The sequence below is a fragment of the Streptopelia decaocto genome, assembly GCF_964273445.1.
Source record: "Streptopelia decaocto genome assembly, chromosome: 6".
NCBI lineage: Eukaryota > Metazoa > Chordata > Aves > Columbiformes > Columbidae > Streptopelia > Streptopelia decaocto.
Genome location: NC_138660.1, coordinates 42,152,885 through 42,172,952, shown reverse-complemented (window position 1 = coordinate 42,172,952; position 20,068 = coordinate 42,152,885). Strand labels below are relative to the sequence as shown.

The 20,068-nt window shown below is 35.4% G+C and overlaps 1 protein-coding gene across 2 annotated transcripts in view; it reads right to left on the bottom strand.

The window, feature by feature from the left end:
- Positions 1-206: 206 nt before the first annotated feature.
- Positions 207-20,068, bottom strand: part of TFPI (tissue factor pathway inhibitor) — a 35,061-nt gene continuing 15,199 nt past the window's right edge. The window contains exons 4-9 of one of the 2 annotated variants that reach the window (XM_082056337.1): positions 12,444-12,482; positions 9,162-9,338; positions 7,512-7,607; positions 6,934-7,026; positions 1,485-1,667; positions 231-1,125 (exon numbers count right to left, since the gene is read on the bottom strand). In XM_082056337.1, coding sequence (XP_081912463.1) covers positions 1,013-1,125; positions 1,485-1,667; positions 6,934-7,026; positions 7,512-7,607; positions 9,162-9,338; positions 12,444-12,482 — 701 coding nt within the window. In that variant the 3' untranslated portion in view covers positions 231-1,012. Of the gene's footprint in view, positions 1,126-1,484; positions 1,668-6,933; positions 7,027-7,511; positions 7,608-9,161; positions 9,339-12,443; positions 12,483-20,068 lie in introns of both variants that reach the window. The other variant, XM_082056338.1, reaches the window with a different exon arrangement.

Here is a 20,068-nt window from a genome sequence, read left to right as displayed (position 1 = left end):
AATAGGAAACCAACTCTTTTTTTTTTTTTTTCTTTCCTTAAAAAAAAAAATAAATCTCATTATAAAAGATTTACCCAAGATCAGAGAGGTCCCTTGGAGGAAGGCAGGAACTGTACCACTGTTTCATACCAATCTTATAAAAAAAAAAACAAACAAAAACCAACAAAAACAAACATACTCCCCCAGACAAAATGAAATGAAACCCACAAAAACCCACCAACAACAAAACACAAAACCAACCTGACAAAAATCCCTTCAAAGTCAATTGGAGCATAAGCATAGTGTTATCTGTAAAGCAACTGTATCTATTTCTATGAAAGGAATTTGTCCTTTAATATGTATTTCTGGAAACTATTAACTTGCTAGCCATGAATCTAGCTCAGTAACAAGAATACAAATCAGTTATCCCAGCAAATGTATTTTTAAATCTTAGCAAGTATCTGTCACATTGCTTCACACATTTAACACTCTACGGTTTTCGGTGGGTTAATTCTAATCTCATATTTATTTTGCAATAGTATAATTATATGCCCTTTGATGGAGTTAAATCTAGCTTGCATAACCCAAAATCTGATTAAAACAAACACAGTGTCTATTTCCTCTTCATAGCAATAGACCTATCTTATCTATGATTGAAACAATCATGCTTGACAAGTGACTACTCTTTGACAAGTATTATGCTTTCTTTAGTACAAAAATAGATTTCAAAAAAAGAATAGGGTAATAAAGTAAATTTGAATCTTATCTACTTTTTAATCATTATGATTTATACACCCACACAGTCTGTTCTGTCCTGTTTCAGTTCTGACAGTTATATACAATCAAACTACAATTTAAGAACATTATTAAAGTAAAAGGTAATGTTTATTAATATGAATGAGGAATACATAATAAAAATACAAGTAGCTTAATATGTAATCAAAATAATCAGTACAGTAAATATATTTAAAGGGTGTACACTGAAGGCTTTCATTCACAGGTTAATAGTAGTTTACTTCACATTTCCATAAAATCAAAGTTGTATTCTTTCAGGCATGATTTCATCACCCAAAGCCTTTACTGGCTGTTTCTTTCTTGTCTTCTTGATTTTTATTAATCTTCTTTCACCTTTTTTTTTATTGAATCCTAAAGATAAAAGGAAGAAAGATTAGATGCTGTATGATTAACTTATCCAAGATTATCAGAAATAAGAGACAAGCCTTGTTTTCAAGAAATAATCTTGAAAAAGGAAAAAAGAACATTGTCTTACCTGAAGTCTTCATATGCCTGACCAATGCTGAGTTGTCTTACTGCAGTTCCTGTACACTGTATTTTACTGTCCATCTTTATCTAATTCTGTCTCTCTTCTGATTTCCATTTTCATTTTTCTAAGACTTTCAACTATTACATTTTATGAGACCAATACTGACTAGAAAAGTTGCAATCGTGTTTCAGCCTACATAATATTTACCTCTTACAGTCTGTGACAGTGTCACTTCCCATACCTTTCTTGCAGATCCTTAAACATGACTTTCTGGAGGTGAAATTATTTTCATTCCCACCACAACCACTGTAGCTAAATGGGTGACATCTTCCAGTTGAGTAGTTGTAGAAAAATCTTAACTCTTTGGCTCTACAAAGTCCTCTGTCCATAGGGGTCATGCACAACGAAGGAATAGGGGGTGGTTCTAGAAATACCAAGAAAAATAAGGTTAGAGACAAAACTGCAGTTTAACAGTTTTCTGTTATGTTGATATTATATGACACTTGAAGTTCACAGAACTTTGAAACTTATGTGAGATTTACTGGCAAGTATAGTTCTGCCCTCATGAAAGTCCAGGATACTTTACATAAACATCTTTTTATGATTACAAAAAAACCCACAGCAAACGTTATTCTCTCTATGAATATCAAAAGCCAGCAAAAGCTTACCTGAAAGCAAGGTTTGTTTCCTATGTATTTAGTAATAAAATTGCCATTTCTGTGACAAGGGATAGTATTCAAGAAGAGAAGTTCCAAGTGAAGTATTTGTAGAAAGTGAAGTGAAATTAAACTTGGACAGCATTAAAAATATGGTAAAGATTTATTATAACTAATTAAGTGAATTTTCCTAATTAATGCTAGACATTCTGAAATCAAAGAGAAGGTAGAAGTACCCAGTATTTCCAATGTAAGATTCAATACCTTAATATTTGTTTATCATATGAATACAGAAAGCTCGACCTAAGTAACATTAGTTGGTCTACTGGAAAACACTGAGCAATTATCAAGAAACAGATTGTAGCTCACAGAATAACAAAGGATTGGATGTGAAGAATATGTGCACAAAGCAACTGAGATGCTGGTGCTTTAGTGCTGTTGTGAGGTTTTTACCATTCCAAGAAGTAGGCTGATGGTTTGTTTCTTCAGCGTCACTGCAAGTGAGAGTATGAGAACTGAAACACGAAGATGAACCTGAGGTATCCGAAGCACCTGGGCACTGGAACTAGTTCAAGAAGCAAATCTGTGCCAGAATTCCCAAGCCTGGAGAAACTGTGTCATTTCTCACCCTGGAGTGACTCATACACAAAATTAGAACTGACACAATTGCTGCACAGTATGCAAGAAAGTGAATGGGAGCCATTATATCATCAGTTGTGAGGGACCCAAAGGAGGGCCGTTGTCGTTCAAGAAGTATCAGAACTGAGATAGCTGAGATGCCAAGATCTAAATGCGTAAATGGAAATGTGAAGCTAGTCAGCTGGCTTTCTTGAAGTTATAAAGCCAGGCACAAGTGGTTCAGAGGGAGAAAAAAAAAAAAAGAAAAAGAAAAAGAAAATATTTTAGGGAAGAATTTGAGTTACAGTAGAGATGAAGACATCCTGTTGTCACAGAAGTGGGAAACAGATGAGTTGCTGAAAGCAAGAAGTCATGAATTAACTTAGGTAATTCAAGAGGCTGACAAGAAAATATCCAAAAAGAACATGGTACATCTTAGTGGTCTTATACATACTACATCTGCTGAAAAAGGTTCATTGACCAAGTACAATAGCCATACTGGCATGCTGAAAAGTAGGAAAAATTGCTGGGGAAGACATAGGTTTCCATAAATCACCATTCTAAGACAGCAAAATAAAATTAATATTATATTTGAAGCTATGTTAGCAACATTATACAATTGAAAAAGAATCCTGAAATGCAAAAATTGAGTCATGAGTTGGTTTTTCAAGAAAGGTTAAGTTAGTTTCAGGTTATAAAATGAGCACTACTTAATTTCTTTTTTATAACTGTGACATTATTGTAAGAGTAAGGTTCACTCTGGACACAGAGTGAACAAGAGCCCACAACGTGATACAATTTATATTAAATCTGTTTTATTTATAATGAAGATGGTAGTTAAATTGACTAATGCAATGCTTTTGGTACCACTCTAAAAGACAACTCGTGTGCCTAGAACTAATTTCATCCCTCTCTAGCCAGAGACGTTGTTAGCTTTCAAAGCATGTGTTCAGCAACACTAAAGATAAATGCTTACCTATTTTAACCTGATAATTTCTGAACCTGAAAAGAACGAAAATGAAAGGCTTGCCAATGCTGAAAGGGTCAAACAGCATAGGTTTGCTAATTATACAACAGAATTTAAATATATATTTTCTAATGTAAATTACTCATCTGGTACATAGAACTTTCCAGAGAGACTCCAGAATGGCCTCATGAAGGAGTTCTCGCAACAGCTGTAAGCTTTAGGGGAGCCATGGAACCAGTGATGTGGTTACTGGTGAATAAGGACTACCTATGTACATATAACACAACTGGCTGAGTGGCATCCAAATGCTAGTCAGAATCCCTCTGGTACTCTTACTAAAAATCATGTTGTTCTTTGTCTAGATCATTGCTAGACAAATGCCTTAGATACCAAACACTATTCCTATTCATCTTCAAAATATCTGCATGTTATATACACTCACAGAAGCAATCAGCCCATGAAGAAAACCTCTCAATTTTGCCATATAGCAGCCATTTTTTTCAATAAAACGGTTTAGTGAAATAAAAATAAAATTGTAATGAAATTAAACTAATTATAGGAAATAAACAGTAGATAAAAAACCAATTGTTCTTACTGCTAAAAAGACTATTGTACCTTACCCTTCACTGCTACCTAAACAATATTTAAATAGGTAAGGTTTAAGATTCAATACTTATAATACAGCCTCTTCTTGGATCCAAGATATCCACCTCTGTGGTGTGAACGGATTACATGATCATACTTCAGGATCTCTGAAACATGCATATTCAGTTATAGACTCATATTTCTCAAAAATAATACCAACCCTGCATTGCAACAATAATCATTATCCCTCAGGCACAGCTTGGTTTATGTGACAATTAACTGTTAATTGATCACAGTACAAAAGAAGTTCGGAATTGTTTTGGTGAGCTGGATTGGAAACAATGCTTACTGCATTCTCTTTTGCTAGACACAGGTGCGTGACATTAATGAAGCTTCAGATTTATTGCCAGGTTTTTGATATACGTGCACTTCAGTATCTCATTTCTGGTTGCAGCAAAGAGAAAATAAAAGACTCTTCAAGTAGACAAGCTATTACAACAATAATGAGTCATCTGTACTTGACAGTACTCTAGAGGTATAAATTGGTGCCAATCCATTATAGCAAATAGAACTGTGTCAATTTATATCAGCAAAAGACATGGCCCTGACTTTAGGAAGTTATAACAGGAACTGCCTCTGTGTGTCACTCCATATTTGCCAAGCTGAAAGCTGACTTTTGATCCTGCATCCCATGTAGATCTCACAAATCACAGAGTATAGCACTCATAATTTCCTACCACAGATCACTTCGTATAACTAAAAATTAAAAAGGTTTGATATTCTTGGCTTCACTTTCTCAGAATAAGTTATTGTAGATCTTGCAGCAAAATATTATAAGACCAGAAAAATCTTCACTCTCTTCAGAAAGTTCATTGCTGAGAGATGGCGTTAGAAGTTTTGTGTTTATGTGCAGAAAAAACAAAGTTTTGTTTGGCCATAGAAGAGTTTAATTTTCTCAAGATCAAGAACTTTGTTGGAAAACAACCTAGTATCATTATAGATTTATACATATCACCAATAATATCTATTTTTTTCTTGAAATCAAGATGAAATAGCATTTCAATTGTGAGGTAAGGTATTCTACAGCAGACAACTCCTTGCAATTTTTTTTTAATGGTAGTAATGTATTTGAAAAGACAAAGACAGGCCAATATACATGCAAAATAGATGTTACAGTGACAGACCAAGTACTTCTGACTGAGAAGTTGGGCATCAGCCACTCCATCTTGAACAGTCCATCCTGAGCTTGTATGTGCACAGCCAGATTCTTGTCCCTTGCTGAGGGCTACGGAGAGTCACAGCATGTGTTTGTGTGAGACGGCTCGATCATGCACCTTCAGTTTACACCTCTAGCAACAGTAGAATGGAAGCTATGTTCTCCACATCTCTGTGGAGAAATCAGCTATCAGTTTTGGCCCTGCCCTTTCCTCCTCTTGTAGCGGGATTGCACAAAAGCACAGGTTTTCAGCCCATCCCAGCAGACTTTCCACTGAAACACACTGGTCCTTCCAAGGTCATGCTTCTTACCCAACCCATCCAGCTGCACTGAATCCACCCATCCTTGGTCCCCAACCCTTTCTTCCACCAACCTTCAAGTCTTGTCTTTCTCTTACCCTCACCACTCCCTCCCAAAATCTGCTCTACCAGAAAATTCACTATTGCTGACAAAACCAAGAACCCTTCAGTTTCCTCTCAGAAAACAGTGAATCACATAGATTAGTTGCTTGCATAGATTAGTTGCTTTAGCAATTTGAGGATTTGCATTATAGTAAAAGCCTGCAGGGAACTTATACACTCTTACATCTAATATTTTTTAGTGGAATAACTTGCTAAAAGCTTTACTGTTTTATGTCCAGTCATTTTAATAACAGTGTATTGATACTTCTTATGTGGTAAACAAACAAATCCAACTATCACGGAAACTTACCTCAACCCAACAGTACATTTGGATCACAGTGTGGGCAAGAAATAGAACACAATACACATCCAAGCTTTGTTAGACATACCCTTCTCAGCAAAGAGCACAGGAACATTATCCTACATGCCCATTATCTTACAGTTCACATAAACCAGAAAAAATCTTAACGAATCTGTAAGCCATCACTCAGTCCCCAAAAGTATCAGTAAGTATAAATGCAAAAAAAACCCAACAGATATACTTGATAAGAATTCTCAGGCTTTTTCCAACTGTTTCTTGTGTCCTCTTGCATAACTGTGGATCATAAAAATGATATGCCTCAAATTCAATCACCCTTTACAGTGTCAGCAAATACCAACAATCTATAGTGGGCAGCATCCAGCTGCAGAAACTCTTAAAACCTAGCTCTCTACAGTAAAGGTCCAGATTCTCATCTACATTATAATTCATAGTGGAAGAATACCTTGAAGCAGACACAAAATTAATTTGCACACACTTTGATTATACTCAAACCAAGAACTCAGTTTAATATGGTCTTAGTGAAAATAAAAATATATTATAAATATATTGTGCTACATTCCAAACTCCAAATATGGTCTTTTTTTAACAGGTAAAAGGAGCTTTAAATCAGCTGCCAATTAGATCCTCATAAACATGTTAATTTTGACTAAACTAACTCTGTATCACTTCTTTTGCTCTTAGTCTTTACATTTACTTTCAGAAGAGGGCAAAATGTGGTCAGACTTCCACTTTCTGATATTTGTGGGAGATCTGTAAGTAGCAATATATTTCTTTGCTTTGACTTTCTCTGCTTAGCAAAACATTTGACACAGATGGAAACCCATTCTTTAGTCTCAGATATGTTGGAAAATGGGTGGAAATGGAAAAGTAATCTAGAGCACATATAAAAGATCGAGAGCTAAGAACTGCAGAAATGAACCCTTACCAAAAAAGATGGGGAACTGGTTGCGCTCCTCCTTTGGGGAACTACTGTTCAGAGTGTTGGACTTCTCATCTGGAGCAGTTGGCAACAAATTTACTAGAAGAAACAAAAAAAAAAAAAAAAGGGTGATGAAAACGTAAGTGACAGGTTGTCTAGACACAACAAAGCTCTGAAAATAAGGTATGATTGGTACCCATTTTCCTTGCTCTATACCAGTATTAATACCACTAAAAGATAGCATTTCTTTAAGTCCCAAAGGCAAAGGAAACTGATGTACTGAGGCAACTCTGGGATGGATTCCTTTTTATTCTTTAATTTTACTGATGTAAGATTTAAATCAAACATGGCTTGGTAAGGTTGTTTTTGTAGTACTGGCAGACATTTCAACCTTTGCAATTGTAAGCTTTTTCCAAAATATGTATTATTGACAAAAAAATGGCTAGTTTTAATGTTACTGATTTCACTGTGCTTATGTGTTTCAACTAACCTACATATCTTCAAATAAACAAGGAAAATGAGTGGACAAGCCAAGTGTCTCCATTAAAAAAGGATAACTATAAAGAGCAAAAGCAAATTCTTACTGGAAATTCCAGGAAGCTGGTGAGGCTCTTCTGCTGGGGAACTACTGTTCACAGTGTTAGGATGCTCTTCAGCTGGAACAATTGGCAACAGATTTGCTAAAAGAAAAAAGAAAGGAAAACAATGAGGAAAAAATACAAAAGGCAATTCATATCAATGATTCTAGATCAAGAAGGTAAATCTTTGATCTATTTAGTCCTTGGCAATGGCCCATAATCCTCTTCTTCCTCTTGACTATTCACACAAATTTACACAGAGGGGTTATTACAGATTAAAGTCAGAAAATAAAAAAATTGTGGAACTTTTAGTCTAGACAGTAAAAGCAGAATCAGAGCTCAGGAATAAATGCTTCAGATAAAGCAAGGAAAATCACATGGTTCTGCATGTATAACTTAAAACCCATATTTATAAAAGAACCATGCTGGGTCTTTCCTATTCTAAATGTGAATAAGCTCAATTTCCCCTTGCCAAAATGGCAGATTATGAAACAGTCTTGGAAAAAGGATGACTACAGACAAACAAGACAAAAGGGTCTGGAGGCTCTGGGTGGGAAAATGTATTCATCCTATGAATAAAATTAAGCACTTTGTGAAGGGGAGTTCTGAAGGTTACTATTACTATATTCTCATATAAAACAATTCATAGGCACTAGTAGGACAAGCACGTGGATAAATTATGTATGGTCAGTCTAAATGGCTGTTTCGCAGCCTAAGCTACACAGCCAAATTAGTCAGAAGTGAGGGACAGGTTTCCCATGATTCTTTGGTGGGAAGCCAGCAATGCACAATTTCCTATACTGGCACCTCTTTTCATTACAAAACCTGGCTTGAAAAGAGTATATTCAGGTGCTCACGTTAAAAAAATATGTATCGACTTTTTATGATATCATAAATCCAAGCAGCTGGCAGATTCTAGATTACAGAAAGACTTTTGTGGCTGTAACCAGAATAGGTCCAGTTCTGCATTCCCTCTCATTATAATCTCTACTACTGTAAAGTCTCTGCCTTCCTCAATGTAGGTACCAATATTTTTACAGTATATTTCAAACCAAATTTCTCCAAATTTCTGTCCTAGAAAGTGTGTTTATAATTTTTTTCCCCTAGTGGCAGGTTTAATGGAGAAAAGTGATGCTTTAATGTCAAGGTACAGCCAGGCAACTTTACTCATTGTGGATCAAATCCCCTCTTCAGTTGAAATTTATGTTACTTTAATTACTTCATCTGTCCATATTGCTTCTAACATTCCGTTTCAAATTATAGATCACACACTACTTGTTTCAACTTAGATATATTAAATAGTATGCAGATTTCTGAAAATTAATATTGCATTCTTTCTTACACAGACAAGTTTAATATATATTTTGCAGGGAGTTATAGAATTAACATATATGCAGGCAATTAACTGTCATGAGAAAAACAGAAGAGTCCTGTAATGTTCATTAAAATTAATGATACCTACAACTTTTTTTAGATTATATTTTTCATTTTTGTATTTTTATTTAAAATTTATATATAATTAATGTTAATTTCAGTTATAAATTATTACCATCTCAGGGTACCCTAAGTTGCCTTCTTTCCCCATGCAAGAGACCTTCAAAGCACAACACTGTTTATACAAGAATAACACTAAGAATAACGAGGACAACAACTTACAGTTGCCTTGACAAGTAGTCTGGCATTCTTCCAAATTCTTGAAATTGTTCTGGTTTCCTAGGCACCCACCATACTTGAATACTTCACATATATTTGTCTCTTTGTTATAGAAATACCTGGAAAAATAGCCTCGGCAGATTCCAGGGTCTTTCTCATGAAAGCAGAAGTTGGGCTTTTCTAGAAACAACGGTAAATGATGAGCAAGGTGGGGGAAGAAGAAAAATCAACACACATTCTAAGACAAGAATAGAACTGGAAGTAGTTTATAAAATAAACCTGTAACTTTGGACAGAAGACCAACTGTCAAATAACTGCTGCTTTATTGTACTCCTTTTGTTCTATATACAACATTGGAGTATTATGCTAGAGCATTATTTGGACGTTTTTATTGCTTTTTTTTTTCTGTTTTCAAGCAGCCAGTAAATTTTATCTTGAAAAATGATTCCTTTATGTGTCCTCCTACGTTGAAGCTCTAAGACAAAAATTAGCTTTCACTCTGAATTAAAACAAGACTTGAATCCCAGCTGGATCATTTGAATCTAAGTACACATTCTTGTCATTTATGTAGTCATTTTAGTCAATGTTAATGGGAATTATAGAGAACGCAATGTTAAAATAGAAGGAAGAAGGAAAGAGTTTTTAAAAGAAGAGTGGGGGGAAAAAAAAAGATCTAACAACGCATTTTGTCTGGTACAGTCTACTGCTATAAAAAGATACAGGAAACTGGGCGACAGAGCAGCTGTTCTATCATTTTCAGTCCCAGTTCCTAGTATGCAATAAGTAACTACAATATCAACCAAGAAAAAGAAATTAATACTGCATAATTTGCCTGAATATAAAGGCATGACATCATGCCTTCTGGCAGAGAAGAAAAACACATAGCCATAAAAAAAACTCCAAATGTCAAATTCTCACCATATTTTTTTTTCTTGAAATTCAATTCTTAAAAGAAAATAATGGAAAAAATAGTGAACTATATGAGGACATATTCTCAAAATTTTGCTAGTAGATACTTTGAAATACTATTCTTGCTTGAGCTGATTTTCAGAGCAAAGTTTATTTGGTCATTGTGTATGACAATCATATTAAATGTGACATATAAAGGCCTTCCTTACCTGTGAAACATAATAGAATATTGAGACTAAAACAGTGTGCAGAGGGCTGCCGTTTTAATTAAAATCACTATAGAACAATTACTTTCAAGTCCCTGACATTTTTTGAGTAGATTATGGAGCTGTAAATAAGTTATTCCTATTATATCTATTTTAGTCAAATATATATCGTAAAAAACAGCTAGGACAAGAATATAATTGAATTCAATTGATGCACACCATATATTTATATAAAACATCATAATAGCTCATAATTAGTGTTTTTCCATTAAACAATTGTCAATATCTTGTATTTCAATTGTCACTAATCTTCATGAACAGCAAAATGAAATTTTCAGAGATCACAGATAAAATTAAACCATTAAGATGTTCTTGCATAAAGTAACAAAATCAGCTATTTTAAGCACTCCTCGATAGGTTAATTCTGATTTTTCACTACAAATTGCGTTCTCTGTCAGTAAACATGTATTTTACAGTTCAGATGTTTCTTACTATTCAAATGCAGCACTTACTGATTTTCACAGACTTACAAAACTAAGTTCATGTAGACAAAAAATAATGAGAGGTACAGGTAAGGCATACAATCAGCTGAGAACAGAGATGAGACAGTTATATAGATAGGCAGCAGGCAAAAATCTACCACAGTGGTATCTATTTCATATACCATCTATTAGGAGCTCACAGACAACGGAATCTACAGAAATGATTCTTTCATCAAACATTCCATAATACTGTGAAATAACAGAAAAAATAATTCTATAGATATTAACTGACAAAGGAAGGCAGATAATAAGGGTATATACAGCAGACTACAGGATTATGACTGATTCTTAAAAACAGCTGCTCTTCACTTAGAACATCCTTATATTAAAATGGTTCTTGCAGAAAAAGGAAATTAAGTCCAAATAAATTGAGCTCACAGCTAACTTTTATAGCTGCTTCTGAAGAGAGAAGTCACGAAGCCAGTACAGTCCTAACCAAACAAACTAGTATTATATTTCTAAATGCCATGTCCTTCTCTAGAGACTCAATATTCAAGACTACATTACTGGAAATAATAGTAAATGTAATAATTCTGATTATAGCCATGAGCTGAATTTAACAGGATATGCTCTGTTTTGTCATTAAAAGCAGGGAACTAGGGTCAGGCCTTAAAGGAAGTAGTGCCAGAAGTCTGCAGCAACTGCAGAAAATCAACTTTAGTAACTTCGATAGCACAGATTCACATTTTTTAATGTGCATTCAGAATGGAAAAGACAGTGGGAAACAAGAAAACCATCATCTCAGCATGAAAAAATCCCAGAGTACCCTTCTGTAAATTATATAATTAGTCTATTTCAAAAAGTATGTGCAGATAGTGGTATTTTTGTGAGGAGTGAAATGCACACCAGTTCAAGGGGAAGCACGTGGAAGGAGTGATAAGGGAAGGAGGGTAAGCAGACAAGGAGGAGCTGACTTGTGAAAAAATTTATTTAAGTCTCTGCTTGGGGAACTCCAGCTAGCAGCACTGGGCCCAATCCAAGTAAGTCTGTAATGTGGAGAGAGTGGGGTGGAATGAGTCTTCACAAGCTCTATTGTAAGTGTCAAACTTAAATATCCTTGTCAGGGACATAGGTTACTTCACCAGACCAACAGTGTTTCAGACAAGTGATTGATTCTTAGAGCTTAAGCATTTGTTAGTTAGGAAGTCCAAGTATCAGGCATCTACATTTCTGTAGGAGTGTGAAACTTGTCCCTCTTACTTAATGAGTGATCTCTGCTAGAACATACACAGGCAATACTTGAAAAGTTATGGTTTGGAGTGATTTTTTCCTGTTTTTGCTAAAAGTGGAGGAATCATTTAGATTATTCTCAAAACACACAATAAAAGTTCCACATCATGGCTAATTATATAATGCTTGAACCTCTGCAGAGTCCTTCTTTTTTCTTTATTGAAGAAAAAGAAAGAAGTGCCACGATGGGGAGAAGAGATTGCAGGTACTACTCTCAGTGATGACAACAGTCCTCAAAGTCTTTGATGAATACAGAAGAAGACTAGGAATAAGATTTCACTTTGACACTACTTTTTTATTAGGAGATAGCTTGGAACAATACATAAAGAATTTATTAAAAGAAGCTAAATCCCTTACTATTGCATAAGAGTCTTAGATTACTAAGTAAACATAATTACCTTTCTTAATATTTGCTAACATCATCTTCCGAGGCAACCCTGCAATACAAATAAAACGTATTTAGCAAAAGCAGATGTTAAGTCTCACCTGGGATACCAGGGTACTTAGTAGTGACTATGAGCACAGAGGAAGAAGAATACACTGTCTTTTCTCTTTTTTTTCTCTTTATTAGAGAAGCAGCACAAAAGCTTGTTCTGGAGGACTAAAGTATCATTGCCTTTGTATGAGAAGACCTGCTATACCGGAAACATGAAGATATGGAAAGTACTGAAATTAAATTATGCCAATATTGAATTGAACAGAGAAATTCCTCTCCATGTTACTGGAATCAGAATCCTTTATTGTGTAATCTTACTCCTCAAAAGAGGAGTAATTAGCAGACTTACCCCAGCTGTTACTGATACTAGCTTTGGAGCTTATCTAGTTAGCAATAAAGACATCTCTCATGCTATCTCATTCTCTTTGCTATGCCATATATTGTGTGAGTTAAGTGTTCATTATGCTGTTAAAGACCATTTGGTCAAGTATCTCCAACTATCTTTAGGGTAGTAGAGTCAAGCTTGTTTGCACTGTTCTTTCAATACCTGATGAGTAGTGATGAAATTGCTATTGTCATTTTTAATGGAGGAACCTGGCTTTTATCATACTTCCTCAAGAAGCTGGATATGAGAATTCAACTCCACATTCCTTTTCAGCAGTTGAGAACAAACCTCCTTCCCCTTCTAGGAGACTGCCTAATTGTAAAACTACAAAGGAGTCCAAGGGTAGACAGGCTCAGCCAATGTGTAATAAAGGCTGAAAATTTTTCGGCAGCTGAGAGAAAGTGGTCAAGGACAGCTTATACATTTTCTATTACAGATACTTTTTTCAAGGCACATGAAGTAATATCTCCTGGGCTTCTCCTAAGTCATCTTAATTGAATTTCTTCTTAATTCTTGTTTCGTATTGTGCTTTTTGTAATGGAATTACAAAATGCTAGTTTCTCTAAAACTCCCCTTTGCCTACTGACCTCTTGTACCTGAGAGAAGGGATAGAGTGGTACAGCTAATGCTTTGCTTGATGTTGTCTGCTGGAAAGCAAATACGATTTTGTTTTGCGTTTTGCTCTGTCAGGCAATCAAACATACTATAGTGAAGTGATACATTTGCCTGACCCTAGTCATCTTAGTTAGCTACCACAGCCCCCCTTAAGAAGATACTTATTTCCTATAGTGCATGCCAAGAGTAGCAGTTCAGTAGCAGAAGTATGTTACAGTTAGTTTCTACTGCTGATGGCTCTTCCTGCTTCAGCAGATACACACCTTCCAGAGACCTGCTCATAACGTCTCAGTGTAACCCATGTAGCCTTCTTTGCAACACGAAATAAAAGGAAATTCAAAAGGAAGTACTGATTCTAATCTGCATTTCAATCCCACGCATTAGTCTCTCATGCCATGTTTCCCAGAAGGCCTCTCAGTAACACACCTAAAGGACATCACTGCAGCCTCTCTGTGACTTGATGTGGGAGACACAGCTGCTCTGCCCAGTTGGTGAGGGTGGGGGATACAGGAATGCTGTGACCCGTCTCAGCTTGGAGGCACCTACTAGCAAGACCTCAGACTGAAAATAATTCCTGCTGGAAAGCAGAGTTACTGCTGTGCCCTTCCCTGTTATGGAAGGGGTAACAGAAGATATTTGAGCCATCTGTATCCTTACCTTCCTGTAATTTGTAATTTTAATAAGGTCTCCCTGAATCACTGCTCTTTATAACAATCTCTTCACAGTCCAAAATTGAAAAGACTATTAGCAATTTATTCTTCACCCATATACCAGAGAAAGTCTTTGTAATAATCCTTTTATAGTGACATACCTTCCATGGCTCCTATTTTAAGAGGTGCTGCTGATGACTAATAAGCTTTTAGTGTTAGCTATACTACCCTTGTGTGCCATAATCCTACCAGTCTTTTCTTTTTCTTCTGGAAACATGGCCTGTGAATATTTTCCAAGTAAATCTATTGTCACAGTACATTTTCCTTCCATCTCTGAGACAATGCAGCCAGCATCCTTAAAAACTCTTATTTAAAGACATAACATGCACTTTAGAGTGACATATCATTTGTCTGAACATCTTTTCAGTGCTTCCTATTAGTAGGAGGCTGTTCCTTCAGCATTTAAACCCATGACCTAAAACATGGACACTCATATAAGGCCATTTCACTAGTTTCACTCAACTGGCCCCCTTCAGGCCAAAATCAGCAACCATACTTTGACATATGATCTCTTCTGGCACAGAACAGGAAGAATTTATTGTGAGTTTATGCAGACCTAGAATATTTTAATCTTACTGTCATGTCAACAGTGTTTTTTGCCTTCTGGTTTCAGTCAAAAAGCCAAATCTACAGCTGAGTTAATTTCTTCTTTGAAAACAAACTGTAAATCTGACATTAGAATTTCTATCATGTCCAGAACCTTTTATCAGTAAGTATTTTCCCATGCTAGAAGCTTAAGTAGCCTAAGATACATATTCACAGCTTTGAAAATTTGGATTTTTGTGCTAGTGAAAACATTTGTGATTCTACTCATTTCCAGTAAACAATGGAACATACAGGCAAACTCCTCTTAAAACTATTTTTTCTTCCCTGAAGTAGTGAGTATTGGGCACAAGAAACAAAAAATCAAGCTGATTTCTAGGAGACTTGAGTCAGAATTAGGCATCTTGAATCTGAGCCCTGTCATAAAGAGTCTTGGAGTGGTTAACCTGTAGTTTGGCTCTCTGAACTCTTTTGCACTGACTTTACTCAGTTCTGGGAATTACTCATTTCTGTCCTAGAGGGCATATTCATTCAGAAATTGTAAAAAGTTCTCATTTAAGGAGCCTGGCAATTCGCTCATGCTGGCTCATTCTTGCATTTGTGCTTAATATTGGAAAATCAGATACTTTGCCTATTCACGTTATTTCTTTTGAGTTTGTATTAATATCACATAACTTTCCTTTAGCTTATTTTTAGTAATCTTGACCTTCACAATCTTCACAGTGACAACTGTCTGAGCATATCTTACAATTTTTCTTTATTTTTAAGCATCTTCCTATCACTTATACTGTCTTTTCAATCTCATTTCTGCAGTTACTAAACAGTAATCTTCCTGCAGTAATAAATACTGAAAACATTAAGTAAAGTGAATATAACCATATACTATAAGACTACACAGAGCCAGATTTAACAAACAGAACCTACAGATTTTTTATTTTTTAATTTTTTAAACCGAGTAATACTGGCAAAAATGGGTTAACTTACTAGTTTACTTTGTTTCACAGCTGACAGTTAAGAGCATAGTGTGTGTGCCACCAAATCATTTTATCCACTGTTATTCACTTGGGAAATACTGAAATAATGAGGCTTTATTGCTCCACTTCCTCATAGCAGATTCAACACTTGCAGATTCTTGGATCACTATTATGCATACACCAAATACTGTACTTGGGCTCAGTACCAAGATGTAAACAATAAGCTAGTTCTCATTTTAAATAACTTTCAGTTTTATTCTATGGAATTATGCCAAATATGACAGCATAGGATGTGGTCCAGAAGATCTGTTCCAGATTTTGATCCAGCATATATGTCAGAATTAAAATAACAGTATTAGTCAAAACAGCAACATCAGATTGAAGAAATAGTTTTATAGAACTTACTCATAGCACCTGATCATGACTTTTGGACACTTTTCATTTCAAATTCTGTGTCTATCAACCCTGCCTTTTTCAGTTTAGACTTCTTTCTTAGCCTTTAAACTGGAATTTAAGACAAACACTCCAAATTACCAGGAAGTTGCATATTTTGGATGGGATACTGGAAGATGTAGTCCTGCAAGCAACACTGCTCCAAGCATGGCAAAATGCTGTGGGTCCAGCTGAAACCCCAAACCAGTACCAAAAGCCAGACTAGTGTCAGAAAAATAATAGCTACCTTCATCCTCACATCATAGATCCCAGATCTTTCTGACACTGAATGCTAGTCAAGAAAAATAACTTTCAATTTTTTATCTTGAAAGTTTGTATTCATTAAACTTTGTGAAGCCACAACTGGAAACAGATTAATCACACTTTTCTAAACAGAACAGTGTAGAAATGAAGAAAATGCCTGTTAAGGAAGGTTGTTCTCTTCGACTGACATTGCTAACATTCATTTTTTAAACTTTTATGTGTGTATTAAGTTTGGAGTTCAGCTACAAGTTTCATTAATTTCTGCGCTTAAAAATTTAATAAATATGGAAAGAAACTTTCAAGCTGATTGTTCCTAGGGAAAAAAAAAAAAAAGAAAAAAAAAGGTTAAATCCCTGATAAAAACTTATGACTCCCCAAAACCATATGACAAAGGCAGAATTTAAGTCTAGAAAGTCCATCTGTCAGATAAACAGAAAATTACTATGCAAACAATTAATACCACAATTTGGATAATTTTTAACTCTTTAAATTTGTCTTGAATGCTCACAAAAACACCATAATTCAATTCTGATAGAAAAACACCTTCTGGATAACCATTCAGAATAAGTCATACTCAAAAATCTGCCCAGGCTGGGTTAAGTAAAGACATCATCTTCTTTAGCCATAAACCTTTACAGGGGTGATGACTAGCAAATGCTAAATTTAAGTCTTTGACATCCAGTTTGATGGGAGGCAACCTTCAGCCCAAGCTGGAAGCAACGGCAATTCCTGCCTTTTAAGTCTCAAGCACTACATCCCTACTTTCTTTCCTAACAGCCACTAAAACTGGCATATACTGGTTGGACAGAGATATCAGAAATGTCACTTAGCCCTTGATACAAGAAATCTGTTACTGATTATATGCTGTACTATAACCAGCACAAGGCTATTTGCTCTCCTTAAATATTCTAAGGATCAGTTCCTGAACAGGATAAACAGCTAGAACTTTGGGTAGGATAATTTGTGGAAATGTACAAAATATCAGAGGTAGAAAAGAGCAAAAGGTCATTCTCATGTTAGTTTTGTATACTGGTTAAGCACAGCCCCGATCTTCCATTCCTCTGTAATGAATTTCTGCATTGTTTGATTTTTTACTAAGAACTGTCATCTGCTCATATCCAGTAGTTTCTTATGAAGGTTTAAAATAATATTACCTGAATTCTACCTTACTTTTTAATCTATTGTTTTTTACTCAGGTATGACAAATTCAAAACACAAATAGCGTAGTTTGGAGAAAGAACAATATTGTAAACAGCTTTTATCCTAACTGATTTCTAAATACAAATACAGGTACACAAGTACACGAGCCCCAAAATAGTAATCTGCACTTCTAGTATTATCTGAGACTGTAAAATGAGAAGAAATTGAATCACTGATGTAAAGGTCCTTTCCCTTCTCAGCCAGTTCAGGAAGACTTGCCATAAGACCCAATTCAGGTCCAAGTAGGACAGAGTTTCATTGACTTCATGCATGTTTGCATGTAGGGCGAGATGTTTACATTCAGGAAAACGCTTCTCTCTTTGTTGCCACTTTTTTTTTCACTTTAAATGTTTCATTATGTCATGCAGTAACTAAGGAATTACAGTTTCCACCTAATTTTTCCTCGATGGGGTGTCATTTGAAGATATACCTTATTTTAATATAATTAGCACTACATTTACCCGTATATGACTCCTGCAATCAGAGTGAGTAAAATGCACTGAAAAACTGCCACTCGCTTAAAGATTGGAGTGATCTGATCTTTCTCATTTTGACAAGTTGTTAGTGAAATTTTGTAGTGTTGTTTTTTTTATCCTGATAGTTTTATAAGCATGCAATTGTTTGAAAGCAAAACATAATTGACTAGAAAAACAACTGAAATCTGCTTTCATTCTAAAATGTAAGATTCATTTTTTTTTTCTTTCTTCTGAGTGGATTGTATGTCGTATGCCAGGTACAATAACAGAAATGCTTGCTGGCGCCAGCAGATCAGCAAGTAGGTGTCAATGCTAAATAATGCTTTGACTGAATATTTAGTGAGTAAATAAAGTGTATGCGATGTCCTCACTGGAAAGATCAGAGGGATCAAGACCAGGGATGTCTGTTAGGAAGGATGGGTTTTCCTTCTGTTGGCTGTTCTGATATTTTCTCACTAGTGAAACTCTCTGCTTGTGTACAACACATCAGGTTAAACTTTTCTCTTATTTAAACATATAGTCCTACTGAGGCCTTGTTCCACTCACCCACACTACTATGGCTCACTTGTGTAGGTAAGAAAGCAACTCTGCTTTACTCTGTAAACCCTAAAGATCATTAGAACTGTCATGCTAGAAACATATAATATACTTATATTTGGAACTGTCATATTAGAAATGTATAATAAATGTAAATACTCACTTATTCTTTCCCTTGCTGTGCCTCGATTGGATACAGAGGGAGAAAAGTCTGAGTCAAAGAACTGAATTACAGATTCAAGAAATTCGCAAAGCCTATGCTGGACAATGATGTGTTATTGTTGCCTTGGTTTGTATTCAAACAAATTGTTTTACTACCTAAATGCATCTGCAAGGAAACATCAGCTACCTTTACAAGTAGCTGAAAACTAGTACAGGGAAATACAGAACCTGCAAAATATTTTCAACAATGTTTCCTTTCATTTTAAACACTGTAACTATTTGAAAAACTTCATCTACCTTGTGCAAGTGTAAATAGGTATTAAGACTATATATCAGCGAGACTGTATCATTCATATAGGCAGAAGAGATTATACCTACTAGTCAAGTAAGTTCCAGATCCCCTGAGATGTACTCCCTCGTCTGATTGTAACACAGTCTATGGACTTTTTCTGTTACCTTACCACCTTTCTTTTTCTGTCAGTGAATGGGAAGGTAATAAATTGCTTATTTACAGTACCTGGCTTGTTGGTACAATCAGTTAATGTCTTCAGATTCTGAGGATTACAAGCATTGTAATTAAAAAACATTATTAAAGTATTACTTAGGATAATGTGAACACCAGCCCTAGCCATTACCCTGACAATGGGATGGGAGACAGATACTTTGGTGTCTAGAATAAATTTAGTGACACAATTCATAGTAATTTTTATCAGGAAATACAGATAAGTTGACAATCAGATCACATAACAGATTTAAGTCCTAATCTAAATACTATGTAGATGTGAATTATGGAAGGGATAGGAGATGGGTAACAGAGACATTTACATTTATTACAGACAACACATGATGTTATATATCAGCTTGTCTTACATACATAGACTGTTTGGGTCACAAAAACCAAAAACGAGCTTCTGAAATCAGTTTTCTCATCTGAAACGTCTGGAAGTATTTTTGGTAATATATACTAACTTGATATGCTTCAAAGTGACCTAAGCTAATCCTACAAGGTGCAAATTTATATCCTGCAAACCAGCTCAGTGCCTATAGCACGCTAGCAGATTTCCAGTTTTACAGAAAGGCTCAGGGCTAGAATAAATTATGAAAATAGGGCAAACAAAGTAACAGCTACCAAGATCTGCATAGCAGTAAAGTGTTACCAGGGCACATCTCTAATAGGCAGGAGAGAAAAACAGTTTTCATCGGACTGTGTTGCCCATCCTCAGAAAAACATATAAACTATCCTCTACTGGAGGATTGCCCAGCATCACTGCCTTGAGCTCAGTAACGAT